The 12,617-nt window shown below is 37.8% G+C and overlaps 1 protein-coding gene across 1 annotated transcript in view; it reads left to right on the forward strand.

The window, feature by feature from the left end:
• Positions 1–757: 757 nt before the first annotated feature.
• The window catches only part of LOC122334166 (cilia- and flagella-associated protein 74-like), a gene marked incomplete at its 5' end in the record, with an annotated part of 78,322 nt that continues 66,462 nt past the window's right edge, over positions 758–12,617 (forward strand). The window contains 13 exon segments of the mRNA XM_043232018.1: positions 758–904; positions 2,067–2,224; positions 3,078–3,236; positions 3,701–3,760; positions 3,762–3,820; positions 6,647–6,713; positions 6,828–6,913; positions 7,001–7,163; positions 7,348–7,462; positions 7,560–7,654; positions 8,742–8,864; positions 8,942–9,063; positions 11,576–11,704. Coding sequence (XP_043087953.1) covers positions 758–904; positions 2,067–2,224; positions 3,078–3,236; positions 3,701–3,760; positions 3,762–3,820; positions 6,647–6,713; positions 6,828–6,913; positions 7,001–7,163; positions 7,348–7,462; positions 7,560–7,654; positions 8,742–8,864; positions 8,942–9,063; positions 11,576–11,704 — 1,483 coding nt within the window.

The raw sequence follows: 12,617 nt of genomic DNA on the forward strand, positions 1-12,617 counted from the left end.
CATTTCAACTTTTTTTATATAGAAATACCATGTATTGTAGTCTAATTTGATCAATCTAGTCTGTGCATTTATAGACTGGTTCTTATTTGCCATTTTTGCCGGTAAAAAAAAAAATTTGTCAAGACTCATACCAAGACTCAGAACAGCTAGTTATTGATTTTGGTTCTGAGCGGATATCAGTTGAATAGCCACTGTAGGTTTTAACAGATGAATTTGGCTGCAGTGTATTTGTGGCCCCTTTTTGGATTAAAGAATTTGAGTTATAAATATCACTGTAGTGGAAAATGTTGATGGAGAGCGACCTGACTCAGGTAATTGTAAATATGTACAGATGAGAGACAAAAGCATATTGATAGTTACTAATTATATATCTCACACAGGGCAAATGTGTCAATGATATGTGGTCTGGCACTGGACATGTAACACAAAAGAACTGTAGGTTGATTTATTGGTTGGTCATTATAAGCCATTTATTGGTCTTCTCTCCATATACTTAGGAAACTATGTATGCTAAAGAAAACAACGACAGAAAGCCTATGAACAGAAGCAGAGAGCAAAAGAACAAAACTTGACAGAGTTATTTGGAGGCCAAAGTTAAACAGCACTTGAAGTCATTCACAGACAAAGACTGCAGGAGTGCTTCAACAAAGAAAATTGGCGTGAGAATTTTAAATTCTTAAAATGTCCTAAATTTGACAACATTAAGCCTTAATCAGTAATCTCTCTCATATATCTGGCCTCCTTTTTTATGTTGAAGGGGAATTTGAGGAGACACAGAGAGTGGAGAAAATGGAGATTGTGGCTAAATTGCTTTTGGAACAGAACATGAAGGAAAAGAGTAGAAAATCTCCTGGTGTGAAACTTCACAGAGAACCTACTACCTCCAGCACATTCAAGGAGAGAGGTACCATTGATTGCTTTAGTGTGACACTCACCATAATTGTATATCATTAGAATAACAGATAGAAAGTTGCAGGAATTGAGAGCATTAAATTAAATTCAGTGGTGTTGGAGGAAAGGAACCAAACTTGTAGACCATGTTTTTAATAATTTAATTTACCTGGTGAGAACTTTAGAAGTGTTTTGACCAAATTATAACTTTTGATAGAGTGATGGAGAACAACTTTAAGGTCATAAATGCATGAATATGCATCAGAAACACATAATAGCCTCATTTAGAAGGTTGCGACCTCCAGTATCTTCATTTTAGAAAGAATGTAGGACACTCCTAATGCAACCTTCAAATTGGTCTGTCCTTTCACAGAATTCTAAAAGTGGCTGCTAGATTACCCACAATTGTTTTACATCATAGTAAACAACTGGCATTAATTTGAATAAAAAAATATTAATAAAGCAAAACATTTTTTACTAATTACCTTCCAAAGTTGTAAATTATTTTCCTTAATTTAAGTAGTGTGAGAGCTCAACATGTGTTAGCATAGCAACGTGATACTTGATGTGTCCTTTTCACATTACATGTACCTTTCTTATACATTGACACATTGTTACAATACTAATTCGAATGTAATTTGAAACCAATTATAAGTACTATTTTGTATTTGTATTTCTTGAAAATTGTTGCTTCAATTAATGTTTTGCAAGATGACTTGTCAGAATTAGAAGGTTCTATCTGCATTTGACCTACTCCAAAATTTATATACAGTATTTAAAAATTTTATAGCATTTTGTTATTGTACATTTAGAATACATTTAGGGTCTCTGTCATTTTCATGTAGGAAAGGGATTTGTTCCCTGTATCACTTTTGCTATACAAAATGCAAAAACCTTGAAGCTCAATATCTCAAAACCACTCAGAAAGCAGATAGAACCTTATATTCCAAGGCAACAATATCACTCCTGAAAGCACAAGCCAGAACAGAACACAAACAAAAGGTCTGTTCTGGAAAAGAAGAGCTGATTGAACACAACACTTTTGTAATTTTCAACTGCTGCTAGATTGAGTGTTGAACATACTGGTTTGATGACATTTTTTCCCTCTTGTTGTGTTTAATTCAGGAAAGGCATGTAATGTCAAGTTCCAGAGCATCTTCTGTCTGGTCCCACAGTGTTGATTTACAGTGATATTAGTTCCTCTTTAGATTCTGCAGAACTGGAGAAGTGGAGGGAGCATGGAGAAATAAAGGATGAAGATGAAGCACAGATGAGCCTGGCCCAGCCTGAGTTCTCTGGCCTTTGGGAACACAAACTCAAAGTAATGTATATGGTAATCGTTTAAATTAAATACACTTACACTGATTTGTTACATCCAGAAATCAACATCACTTCTTAGATATTAAAGTGCTTCTGGAAATCCAGTAAGCTTTGGTTCTGTTATAAATAAAGGTCTTCTATCATACTAATGGATTCAAACTACCTATGTTTCAAATTTACACTGTCTTTGCAACTCTGATGTTCTGCAGACTACATTCCTAATTTTGCAATGGTTTAATTTGTGCCACAAAAGCTGGACCAGCATCTTATTTTGGCAGGACCCATAACGCCTATAACGTAGTGTTATTTACACCTGTATATCATATGTAAACATTTGTGTTACCATGGCCCTGCAGTGGAAAACTTAACTATTAATAAAACATTACATTACATTTACTTAAGACAGAACTGACTGTTCTAGGATACTCGCTAGGATGGCCATTTTGATGTGATTTTCTGTGTATTTGTCCGCTTAAGCTCAAGAATCTAAGAAAAATAACTCCATATGATATTTGCAAGGCAGCTTTATGTGCACGTTTTGAATGTGACTGTAAATGCACAAATGGCTTAAAAAGATGTTTTTTTTAATGATGATGCAACATTTAGGCAAGTGACAGTTCTATCAAAAGAATCACCGTTTCTAAAATGTCTGATTACAAATTTTGTTTCCTGATAATAATTTGAATTTGTAAATGTGACTGCCACAGGAGGGCGCAAGGGCAGTATGGAAATAATGATTGGTAGTAGTAATACAGGCTGACAGGCTATACATAGCAATCTCTCATTTTACCCACCCATCAATGATGCTTTAATTTGACTGTGATAAAATAAATATCAATTACCTTTTTTTATATTTGTCCCTCTAGGCAACACCAGATGAAAATATTCAACTTGAAACATTTTATCCCACCATAAAGATGGACATGAATAAAAGTTTGGTTTCAAAATTGTCAAAAAAGCCTGTAAAGAGTAGAGAATCAAAAGGACCACCATTCATCAGCAAACCAAAGGTTATTCTATTTAAGGTACTGAATGTAGCCTTTTTCCATTATAATAGCTGTGTTCTATTTAATTTTTTTTTGACTTATCCTATTTTTTGGTCATGCTTGCAAGACTTAAGGCATGACATTTGTCTGAAATCCCAAACAAACTTAATGATTACTTAGATGAAAGTTTTCTGTGACATGGTTGACTCATGGTTTTGAACAGCTGTATTTAAAATTATTTATATAATTCTTGTAGAGTGACCATTTGATTTTAATGCAGATCACCTCAATTAAAGAATTTGCATTTTCATGGCAACGTAATATCTTCATAATTTGGCATTAAGAAAAGTTGGTCATCAACCTCAACTTGTGATAGCTTGGAATTCCACTGGGAATTAGATTTAAGTGTTGTAAATGCAGTCTAAATTTTTAGATGTAGCCATCATCTTTATATCATGTCAAATATAAAACTTTAATACTTTATTTTAACTGTTTATTAACAGGATTGCGATGTTGGGAAGATCTACAAGAAGAAAGTCACTCTCACAAATGTCACATACGCTGACTAATTACTGCAAGCTGTTGGGAGTGTCAGAGAATCTTAAAGATCATGTTTCAGTGAGGTGGGCAGCTGTTTTAGCACATCGCATTAATATCTTACATTTAGAAATATGATCAGTCTCATTTTGGCCCTCTCCCCAGTCAGGTTTTTGTTTAGAGACAAAAATTACATTCGAAGTTTAAACCTGCAACTTAATTCTTGCTCGTTCCTGACAAACCCTAAACCTACCTGATAGTGTTAACAAGTGCAAAACTTATGTAAAAGGCATTTGTTCTATCTATTTGTTCATCTATAATAAAATTAATCTATATCCCACCTCCAGCAGCCCAAGGATGTCAGAATTTTCAAAAACAGTATACCTGTCACTCAGCCTTTTCAACTCCAATCCATGCAAGTCACTGCGGCTTTTTTATGCTATGTAGGCCACAACCAAAGGGCAGCTGCCACTAGGCAAACAATGTAAATGAGATGAGACACTCTGTAAAGAATCAGTAGGTTTGTGTCTACACACTCTTTCATGCAGTTTTTCCTCAAGAAATGTTCAATATATTTTATAAATTGTCTTTTTTTAATTCCTACCAAAGCACCATGGATGCTGCCCTTTCAGTGTCTTGTGGGAGTCTCCTGCACCCTCTCTTTTGGTGTAGGCAGGAATACCACAAAAGGCCAGCTTGCTATGTCAAAGCACTACCCACTCAGCAAGACTCAGGGTAACACTGAGAACCTTTTTAGAACAGGAATGTTATGGAAGTTCCATCCTTCCCAAATTACAGCAAGTGCTTGCCTCGAACAAGTCCCTTGAGATGGCCCAGGACAAGTTATACTGCTAGCAACTCTAGACACAAGTCTGGACCAAGTGGAATTGGCCTCATATTGAGCAGACCCAACTCCGTGAATGCAGCTACAGCTCTGAAAATATTTCATTGGGACTGACGTCTTTCTCTTGAACATATTCATGCAGTTAAATAACAACTAAGCACATTCCTGCATGAGGCGTGCTGTCTGTTTGACCGAATACAACTCCGTGCCGAGATAAGAGATCATCTGAGTTGAACAGAGTTTGCTCTGTTGAGAATGCACATTTCTCAGTGGAACAAGGGCCTCCTCCATAACGTACGTGGACAAGGACAGCCCAACAGATAGGAAATTGCACTGAAAGGCCTGACCTTTGAATGCAAAAAGCAGAAATGTCCTGTGGCACAGAAGAATCGACACATGAAAGTGCGATGACTTCAGGTTGATCGCTGCAATCCAATCCCGGGTTGATGCACCCAAAGATGCATTTCTGAACATTCTGAACTTGCAGGTCCAAGACTGGATCACTACACCACTGCTCCTTATTCTCCACTCATGATTGGACTGCAGCAAAGACTCGTTTACATTTTTTTGCCACTGAATTGGGCTAATTTTAAACTACTGAATTTTAAATTGTCCGAAAGCTCGCTTCTCTCGAGGCGTGGCGAGTCCCTTCACGCACCCTTTCTGGACACCAGCGTGCATGCACGGGGGGAAGAGACCGGTCTCTCGAGGAGAGGCGCGCTCAGCATTTAACCGCGGCGTGACGAGGTTCGATCCAATTCAGGTGTGCCTCGTCACACGCCACCAGATCTGTCCAATGCCACGCCTCCTCTCAGACATGCCCACTCCCGTCGGGAGCCTGATGAAGGCCTGATGAAGGGCGGAATAAAGGACGGGGTGATGGTGACAATCAAGGGGAGGGGCAGCCGACTCGTCACATTCCCCTCCCCAAGCATCAACCCCGTCAAGCTGGCGGGGCAGGGATTCCTCTCCGGGCAACTCCCCTCTCGCACCGGGACAGAGAAACCGGGAATTCGTCGACAAGCTCAACCAGCCACTGGGTAAATGACAGTAAAAGCAAACATCACCTACCCTTTCTGGTGGCTGGGAGCGAGTCTCCGTCGTTCCTCCGTCCCGGCGTGGGTTATCCCAGCATTTACGAGTGAGAGGGGATGACATCATCAGGTGTTGCCCAACTGTGCTGTCTAAGCTCCACCTTGCCCGCATTCTGCATCAGTGTGGCGTGAGGAGCCAACGACAGACACAGTGGGTGTGGCGCCAGGCCTCGGAGAGGCTTTTATTAACAAAATGTACAAAATAGTGTCCAGGGGAAAAAGTGTCCAACTGGTGTCCCCATCGTGCTGCAGGGAGAGTGTAGGTCGGGTAGTGTTCCAAGGGGAAGGGTCCAGATAAGGGGCGGAGTCCAGCGGTTGCACGCGCTCCCCTCTCTGCTCCGGGCGCGAGGGGCGGCGGCTTCTCCTTCGCTTCTTCCGGTCGGCAGTCAAAGGGATAAACAGCCCGGCATCCTGGTACTCGTGTGCAGTCTTCGTAGGGACTACGGAGTCTGACTGCTTGCTTCCCTGGTGGCGTGGCAAGTCCCTTCATGCACCCTTCCTGGACCCACGAAGACACCAGCATGCATGCACGGGGGGAAGAGACCGGTCTCTCGAGGAGAGGCCTACTCGGCATGTAGGACCTACTGGCCCATGCAGAATATCACTTGGCCCACCCTTCTTCTCCTATCTGGAGTTGAGCCTGAAAGGCTAAACATTACAGTAAATTATGGACTCGTGAAATAGCAAAACAATACCGAGGGTATATACAAATATTGATCCTTAGAATTTGTAATACTCAAACAGCCCTTGGCAAAAAGTGAGCATACCTGTATATGGCCTTGACTACACCACTCTGCTAATACTCTACAAACACTCTAATGAGAATCAGTAGATATGTAGGTGCAACATTATTTATAGTCATCAGAATGTGTTAAAGGTTGTTATCAAAATAAAGTGAAACCTCAATAATAAATTTCACTATAAATATGTTTGCTTTTGTTTTCTAATTCAATACATTTGTGACTTTTTTTCAGTTTTGAGCCACCAGGGCCTATGTCTGCAGGCATGACTTGTGAACTAGAGGTTATATTTATACCTTTGGTAATGTTTTTCCACCTCTTATATTTGCATCACCTAGTATTTTACAATTACCTTGTAAATATAAGGAAACCAACTGTAGAATTCTTAGTAATAAATATTCAATATTTGTTTTAGCTTGATGTGGATTTGGGTGGAATGATTCATTTTCAGTCAGCTACTGGCCCTTTTTCTGTTTCCATTAAGTGCTCCAAGAAAAAATGAGGTAAGGAGATTACATTATCAATCACAGATTTAACACAAGATAAAAGCTCTTATTTTTTTGATAACAATATATCTTCATTTTTTTCCCAGGTGGTTGTTGATGAGTGTCTTGTGAATTTTGGTGCTCATGTGGTTGGACAGAAAGTTTCACGAGTAATCACCTTAACAAACAGAGGAGCCTTAGGCACTCGTTACATGCTGACCCCAATCACCAACGGCCCCTTTCAGCAGTCCTTCACAAACAAACTGGTAAACAATACTGATACATCTATAAAATAATTCCTCTTGTAGTGCCTTATGTATGGACCACTGTGGTCACAAAGAAAGGTGTGGTTTCATTAACACAGTATCATTGGTGCAGCCATGTCAGGAATACGCTGCATGACCTGCTCTTTGTTTAAACTTAATTTATATAGTCAATCTCTCTGCCCAGGTTTATGGTAAAACTGACAGTGCTGAGATGTCCAGTGTAAATGTAGAGAACACAGCAGAAACCCCATCAGGCACAGAGAACACAGGAGAAATCGATCACACTGACCTTAAACCAGGTAACACAAGGCCTAACCTTAACCCTTTACATAATTGTATATTTTTATGCATACCTTAATATATCCATTTTGTAATTCTCCTTACATGTAATGATAGGTGTTGGCAGTCGTAGCCCTGATGAGGTTCTGATGGCTGATCCAGGATTAGTGGAGACTAGCAGCTTCGAGTCAACTGAGTTTAGTGTTGGAGAGGTATGAACACATTGACCATTTACACAAAATTAAGAAAAATAATGTAAAACGAGTAAACAATCCTTGTACATGGGTTATATTACTTCAGGGTTTAACAATTAATTCACATTTCAAGCTGAACATTTATGAACACTCCACTTTTTATGAAAACAGGCTCATTCTCCACAACTCCCCAGAGAATTAAAATTTTACTCTTCTATAGTAACATTGTGTACTAAGCCCAACAGAAAATGAAAAGTTGTAGTTTTCTAAGCTGATATGACTAGGAACTGTACTCTTATTCTGACATAACAGAAACAGCCAGACCCTCTTTGCTTGTACAGGGAGCGTGTCTTGCAATCTGGGGACTCTTTTCGTCAGGCGCTGCGTGATATCATTGCATTGTCACTTACAATGGCAACTCTTTTGACTACGCTTTGGCCATGTTTAAACAAGATGCTTCTGGACTAATCACATTCAATGATCTATGCTAAGCTATGCTAAAAGTGATATCACCAGACCCAGAAATTGGCTGAATGGATTCAAAAACGGTAAAACTCAAAGTTACGAGTTATTTGCGTTCCTTTAACATTCTTAGTTGCATATTTGTGCGTTAGTGTCTTGATTGGATGCAATATGTTTACATAATGGCTCTTGCATTCTACATCTTCATGTTATATATAGAATTTTTCCTGAATGGACTTTGTTTAATTTTTACCTTTCCAGTCTCTTTTTTTTCTGTTGCTAAGCCCCTAAAACATTGTTAACCCTGCTCTGTAACAAGGTTTCATAACCACGGGTAAAAAGAATTGCTCAATTCTAAGCATGAAATGTACCTTTTAATTGGGTTTAAAATCATGGTTTAAACCAAGAATAACCATTATTAAGTGCAATGTAACAAGTAGTTTGAATACACAAAGCGAATTACAAATGAGTAATCCAAGAGCAAAGAGCTTCCCACTAAGGGAGCATCATAACAATTTTTACTAGAAGACAGCATTAATAGAAATTTTGCAATGAAAAACAATCAATAGCAATTTATTCATAGGTAATCTCATTTTGGTGAGAGATTTAAATGGAAAGTGACAGATTGTTCATCTTTCTGCAGGCTTATGTTGGTGATGTCGGCCCATTTATGAGTGTCAAACTACCCATCATCTTCACACCAATGATTCCAGGGGAGGCAAAACTGGATTTCCAAATCACGTTTTCTCAACCTAGTTGTGAATCGGTATAGATTTCACATTAAATATAGTTTTATATTTGCTTTAACAGCTCAGTAGATTAACCTGACATTTCTGTTTGAAGATAGTGGTTTCAGTTTGTGGGGTGGCAGAGAATGCACCTGTATGGATGACCAAGCCAAATATTGACCTAAAAATCTGCATGTTTGATCGGCTATATCAGGACAGCATCGAAGTTCAAAGCAGGTAAATTGCACAATTTATATTTTTATCAACACATCACATATTTTTAATCCACATTAGCCACTGATCTCTATAAACTGGATTGCTGATGGAATTCTAAACAGCCAGAAAGAGGTGAATCAGCGACAAGCCATTTATTTTAGGTGCCTAACTGCTGACCGCGAGTTTAAACAATGATTTACGTAAACGTAAAAAAAACTGTAGTGTGTGTACACAAATACTCTATGATGAGAAAAATCACAAAATCCAGAAAAGTGTTTTTTTTTTGTCTTAATCCCGTAAATTATAACCACTTTCTTAGATCCAGCTGTTTACATAATCTTAGCAGAGTTATGTAGTTATGCACAGGCATCTCCCAATGATGCCCATTCTATGATGCCCATTCTACAATATAGTAAGCCTAGCTTTAATTTTTTCCACCTTTTCCACAAAAATTGTCTGAAACATTTCATATTTCAATGAGGGAGTCAGAGCAGAAAAGTCAATTTGATTGAGTAGTCTACTATTAATCAATTGTTGGTTCACACAGGATAAGCAATCTGGAAATATGGAGTTTGTGCATACTCGATTTACACACTGCCAATACAAGTGATGAACTGACCTAAAACATATTTCTTTATGCATGTCATAATGCAGGAATAAACTACACATATGTCTGGAATTATTACCACAAGTAGACTTGGATTTTAAACATGAGCTGCCTTTTAGATATGAATATAATGGTTCTTTCAGGTTTTTTCAGTGTTTAGTTCTAGATGATTGTCATGTAGTTGGACTCTTTTGTATTCATGTGTGTTCAGTTAATTATGTCATCTATTTTGTGCTTTCTAAGTTCCTGTTTGCTTCATGTCAGGTTGTCCAGTCTCGAAAATGAATTGAATTATTGTATTGAAAATACATAAATCCCAAGCTGTTTGTTATAGTTTCAGTGAAATGAATAAGATATCATAAAATATTGTCTGTAATAATGACTTTGTAAACAACAACAATGAGAGAAAAAGAGAAAAAGTACAAGAAAATCCACTCTGAGTACTCCTGCTAATGTCAACAAGCAATGGAGCGTCTTGACAATGCTTCTGCAGTTACTGTACTGAAAAGATAGTTTGCATGATTCTGAGATTATGATGATGTAAGAGATAATTCTGCCGCTTCCAGAAACTCTTAAACTTAGAAGAACTTAGAAGTACTAGATTCTACAAGTATCTCTTCACAACTTTTCGAGCTCTCTCAATTGTTGAAGAACAGATTAGATGAATAGAAAAAGTTGATTGGCGAATACTCGCGAATGATCAAAGATATGAAAGATGTGATCCGTAAGAACACGGAACAAATCTCTGGAATGATGGGAACCACTGTTTCACGAGGTTAAAGAGTTGATTTCAGTGACTCACACACAAAAAAGACGTGCTTGAAATTCTACTGAGCTTGAATGTCTGCCAGGAGCTTATCAATATGTCAGGTCTTCTGACACAATTAAAGGATAAATTCCTGATGTTGTTGATGTGGCACATCCCACACTATAAAGGCCACAGGATAATCAACAAACACTGATTTTCTGACTGGGAATCGCCTGAAAATCACGGAAGATCTGTCACCGCCTGAGAGACTGAAGAGACTTAAATTATGGCCTGCAGGTGAAAAAACCTGAATAGAGAACAAACAGGCTTTTTTCGGCCTTAAATGTCTTTAAATAAAACTCATGATATTTTCATTATTTTAAATTTGTATAAAAGGGTGGCTTAAATTTCTCAATTGATAAAAATCAATTGGCTTAAACATTTTCTCCACAATCAGTCTTCTATTTGGAATGTAATCCCTTAATATATCTTTTCACAATTAGGTGGTTTTTTTATGTGTAATTAGTAATAAGTAAACTCCCTATCAGTTCTCTGTAACTAAGGCTGTATACAGAGGTCATCGTCTAACCACTCATTGGAAGTCACAGGTGTATTTAATTTTGGTTTAGTAATTTGCATGTCATTGACATGGACAACAATATTCAGATTTTAACAAGACTAAGACTGATTAAGAATCTACGATGTTGACTGCGATTAAAAGAGCATGCCTTCAACAACTTTTTCATCTGTTTCCATTTACAGCATGACAAATAATTACAAACCCATATTAAGTCCTTATTTATAGGAAGTAATAAATAATTGGACTACTGATCTCCATGTAAACGTAGTCAGTCATAGCAGGTTTATTTCCTTTTGTTGCACTCTGTATCTCTGTCCCTACAGTATGACGCCATCTGTTCTATTACTCATTGGTAAGAGTACAATAATAATAAGTGCAATACATTTGTGATCAATCCAGAATATGACAGACCATTATTATAGAGCAACATCAATATTTCTTTAATGGCTGATGGCTTGAGCATTTAAGCCACTAATCAATTGCTCTAAAGCTGCTTCACTAAATGTGATCTGTTTTGTTGTTATGTTTCAGTCTGTTTTTCTGATTCATTGAGAATGTGAATATTTGCTGATTTTTTTCTTTTCTTTTTTCTTTTAAGGGCCAGCACAGCTCTGAGATTGACATTCAAGGTGTGTAAAGAGATGAGGAACCATATGTCCATCTTGCCTAAAACAGGATTTATTCAGGCCAAATCCAGCTTCAGTGCTCAGCTGAAATTTCAGCCCAGGTAGTCCTTAATAATTTAATAACCACCGTTTTGCTCTGAAATCATTCTGCTGTGGCTTTGATAGGGACCATTTTCATTGGCGAAATTGAGCAAAAACAGACTGACAATATTATCTAAATCATAATATAAATTAGTTGTTTTTTAAACTATGAAATTGTGAAAACATACAACTGTATTCCAGTAGGCTGCATCACATAGTGAGTCGTCATCCTGCATCATGTTCAAAGCAATGATATAGTGTGCAGGTCTGTGCTGGGGCAGAATGCACCGGATGATTTAATCATTTCAACACTGATTTATTTCCATCATTAATTGCACCCAATTTAGATGAAAATTGACAGTAACGCCTGCTATTTGTACCATAATACTTAACATTCTTCCATTTAAATTACCACTAAATGCTTCATACATCATGACATAATGTTGCAAATACTGCTTGGATGGATTAAGGATGGATTTAGGGATTTGCTCAGAGAAAGTTACAAAAACAAACAAAAAAGAAATAATTAAAAATATGATGATTTCTTTCCTTGAAAAATGTCAATTATATCATAGGAACACCTCGCAACATAACAGCCTGAGCCATTAATAAAAGCTCCAGAGAGAAGAAGCATGTGGACATTTAGTTGGAGCTGAATTTGAATGAGGCTGCTGAGATATTTTTAAACCTGAGCTGTAACGCGGCGTGCTGCAGGCTCCTGAGAGCGAGGCTGAGAAGCGTGTGTGTGTGTGTGTGGTGCCCTTTTCCTCGCCTACATTTTTCATCAGACATAACAGCATATTGATATCTAAGATGATTTGTGGTCGATGAAGCAGCATTACATGCTAAAAGTTAATAGAACATTTCGTGAGCCTGACGTGCTTCTGTGGATGAAGTGAAATAGCATTAATCTGCTTTGGAAAGCTTTAAAAT

The sequence above is a fragment of the Puntigrus tetrazona genome, unplaced genomic scaffold (assembly GCF_018831695.1).
Source record: "Puntigrus tetrazona isolate hp1 unplaced genomic scaffold, ASM1883169v1 S000000494, whole genome shotgun sequence".
In the NCBI taxonomy this organism is placed as follows: Eukaryota; Metazoa; Chordata; class Actinopteri; order Cypriniformes; family Cyprinidae; genus Puntigrus; species Puntigrus tetrazona.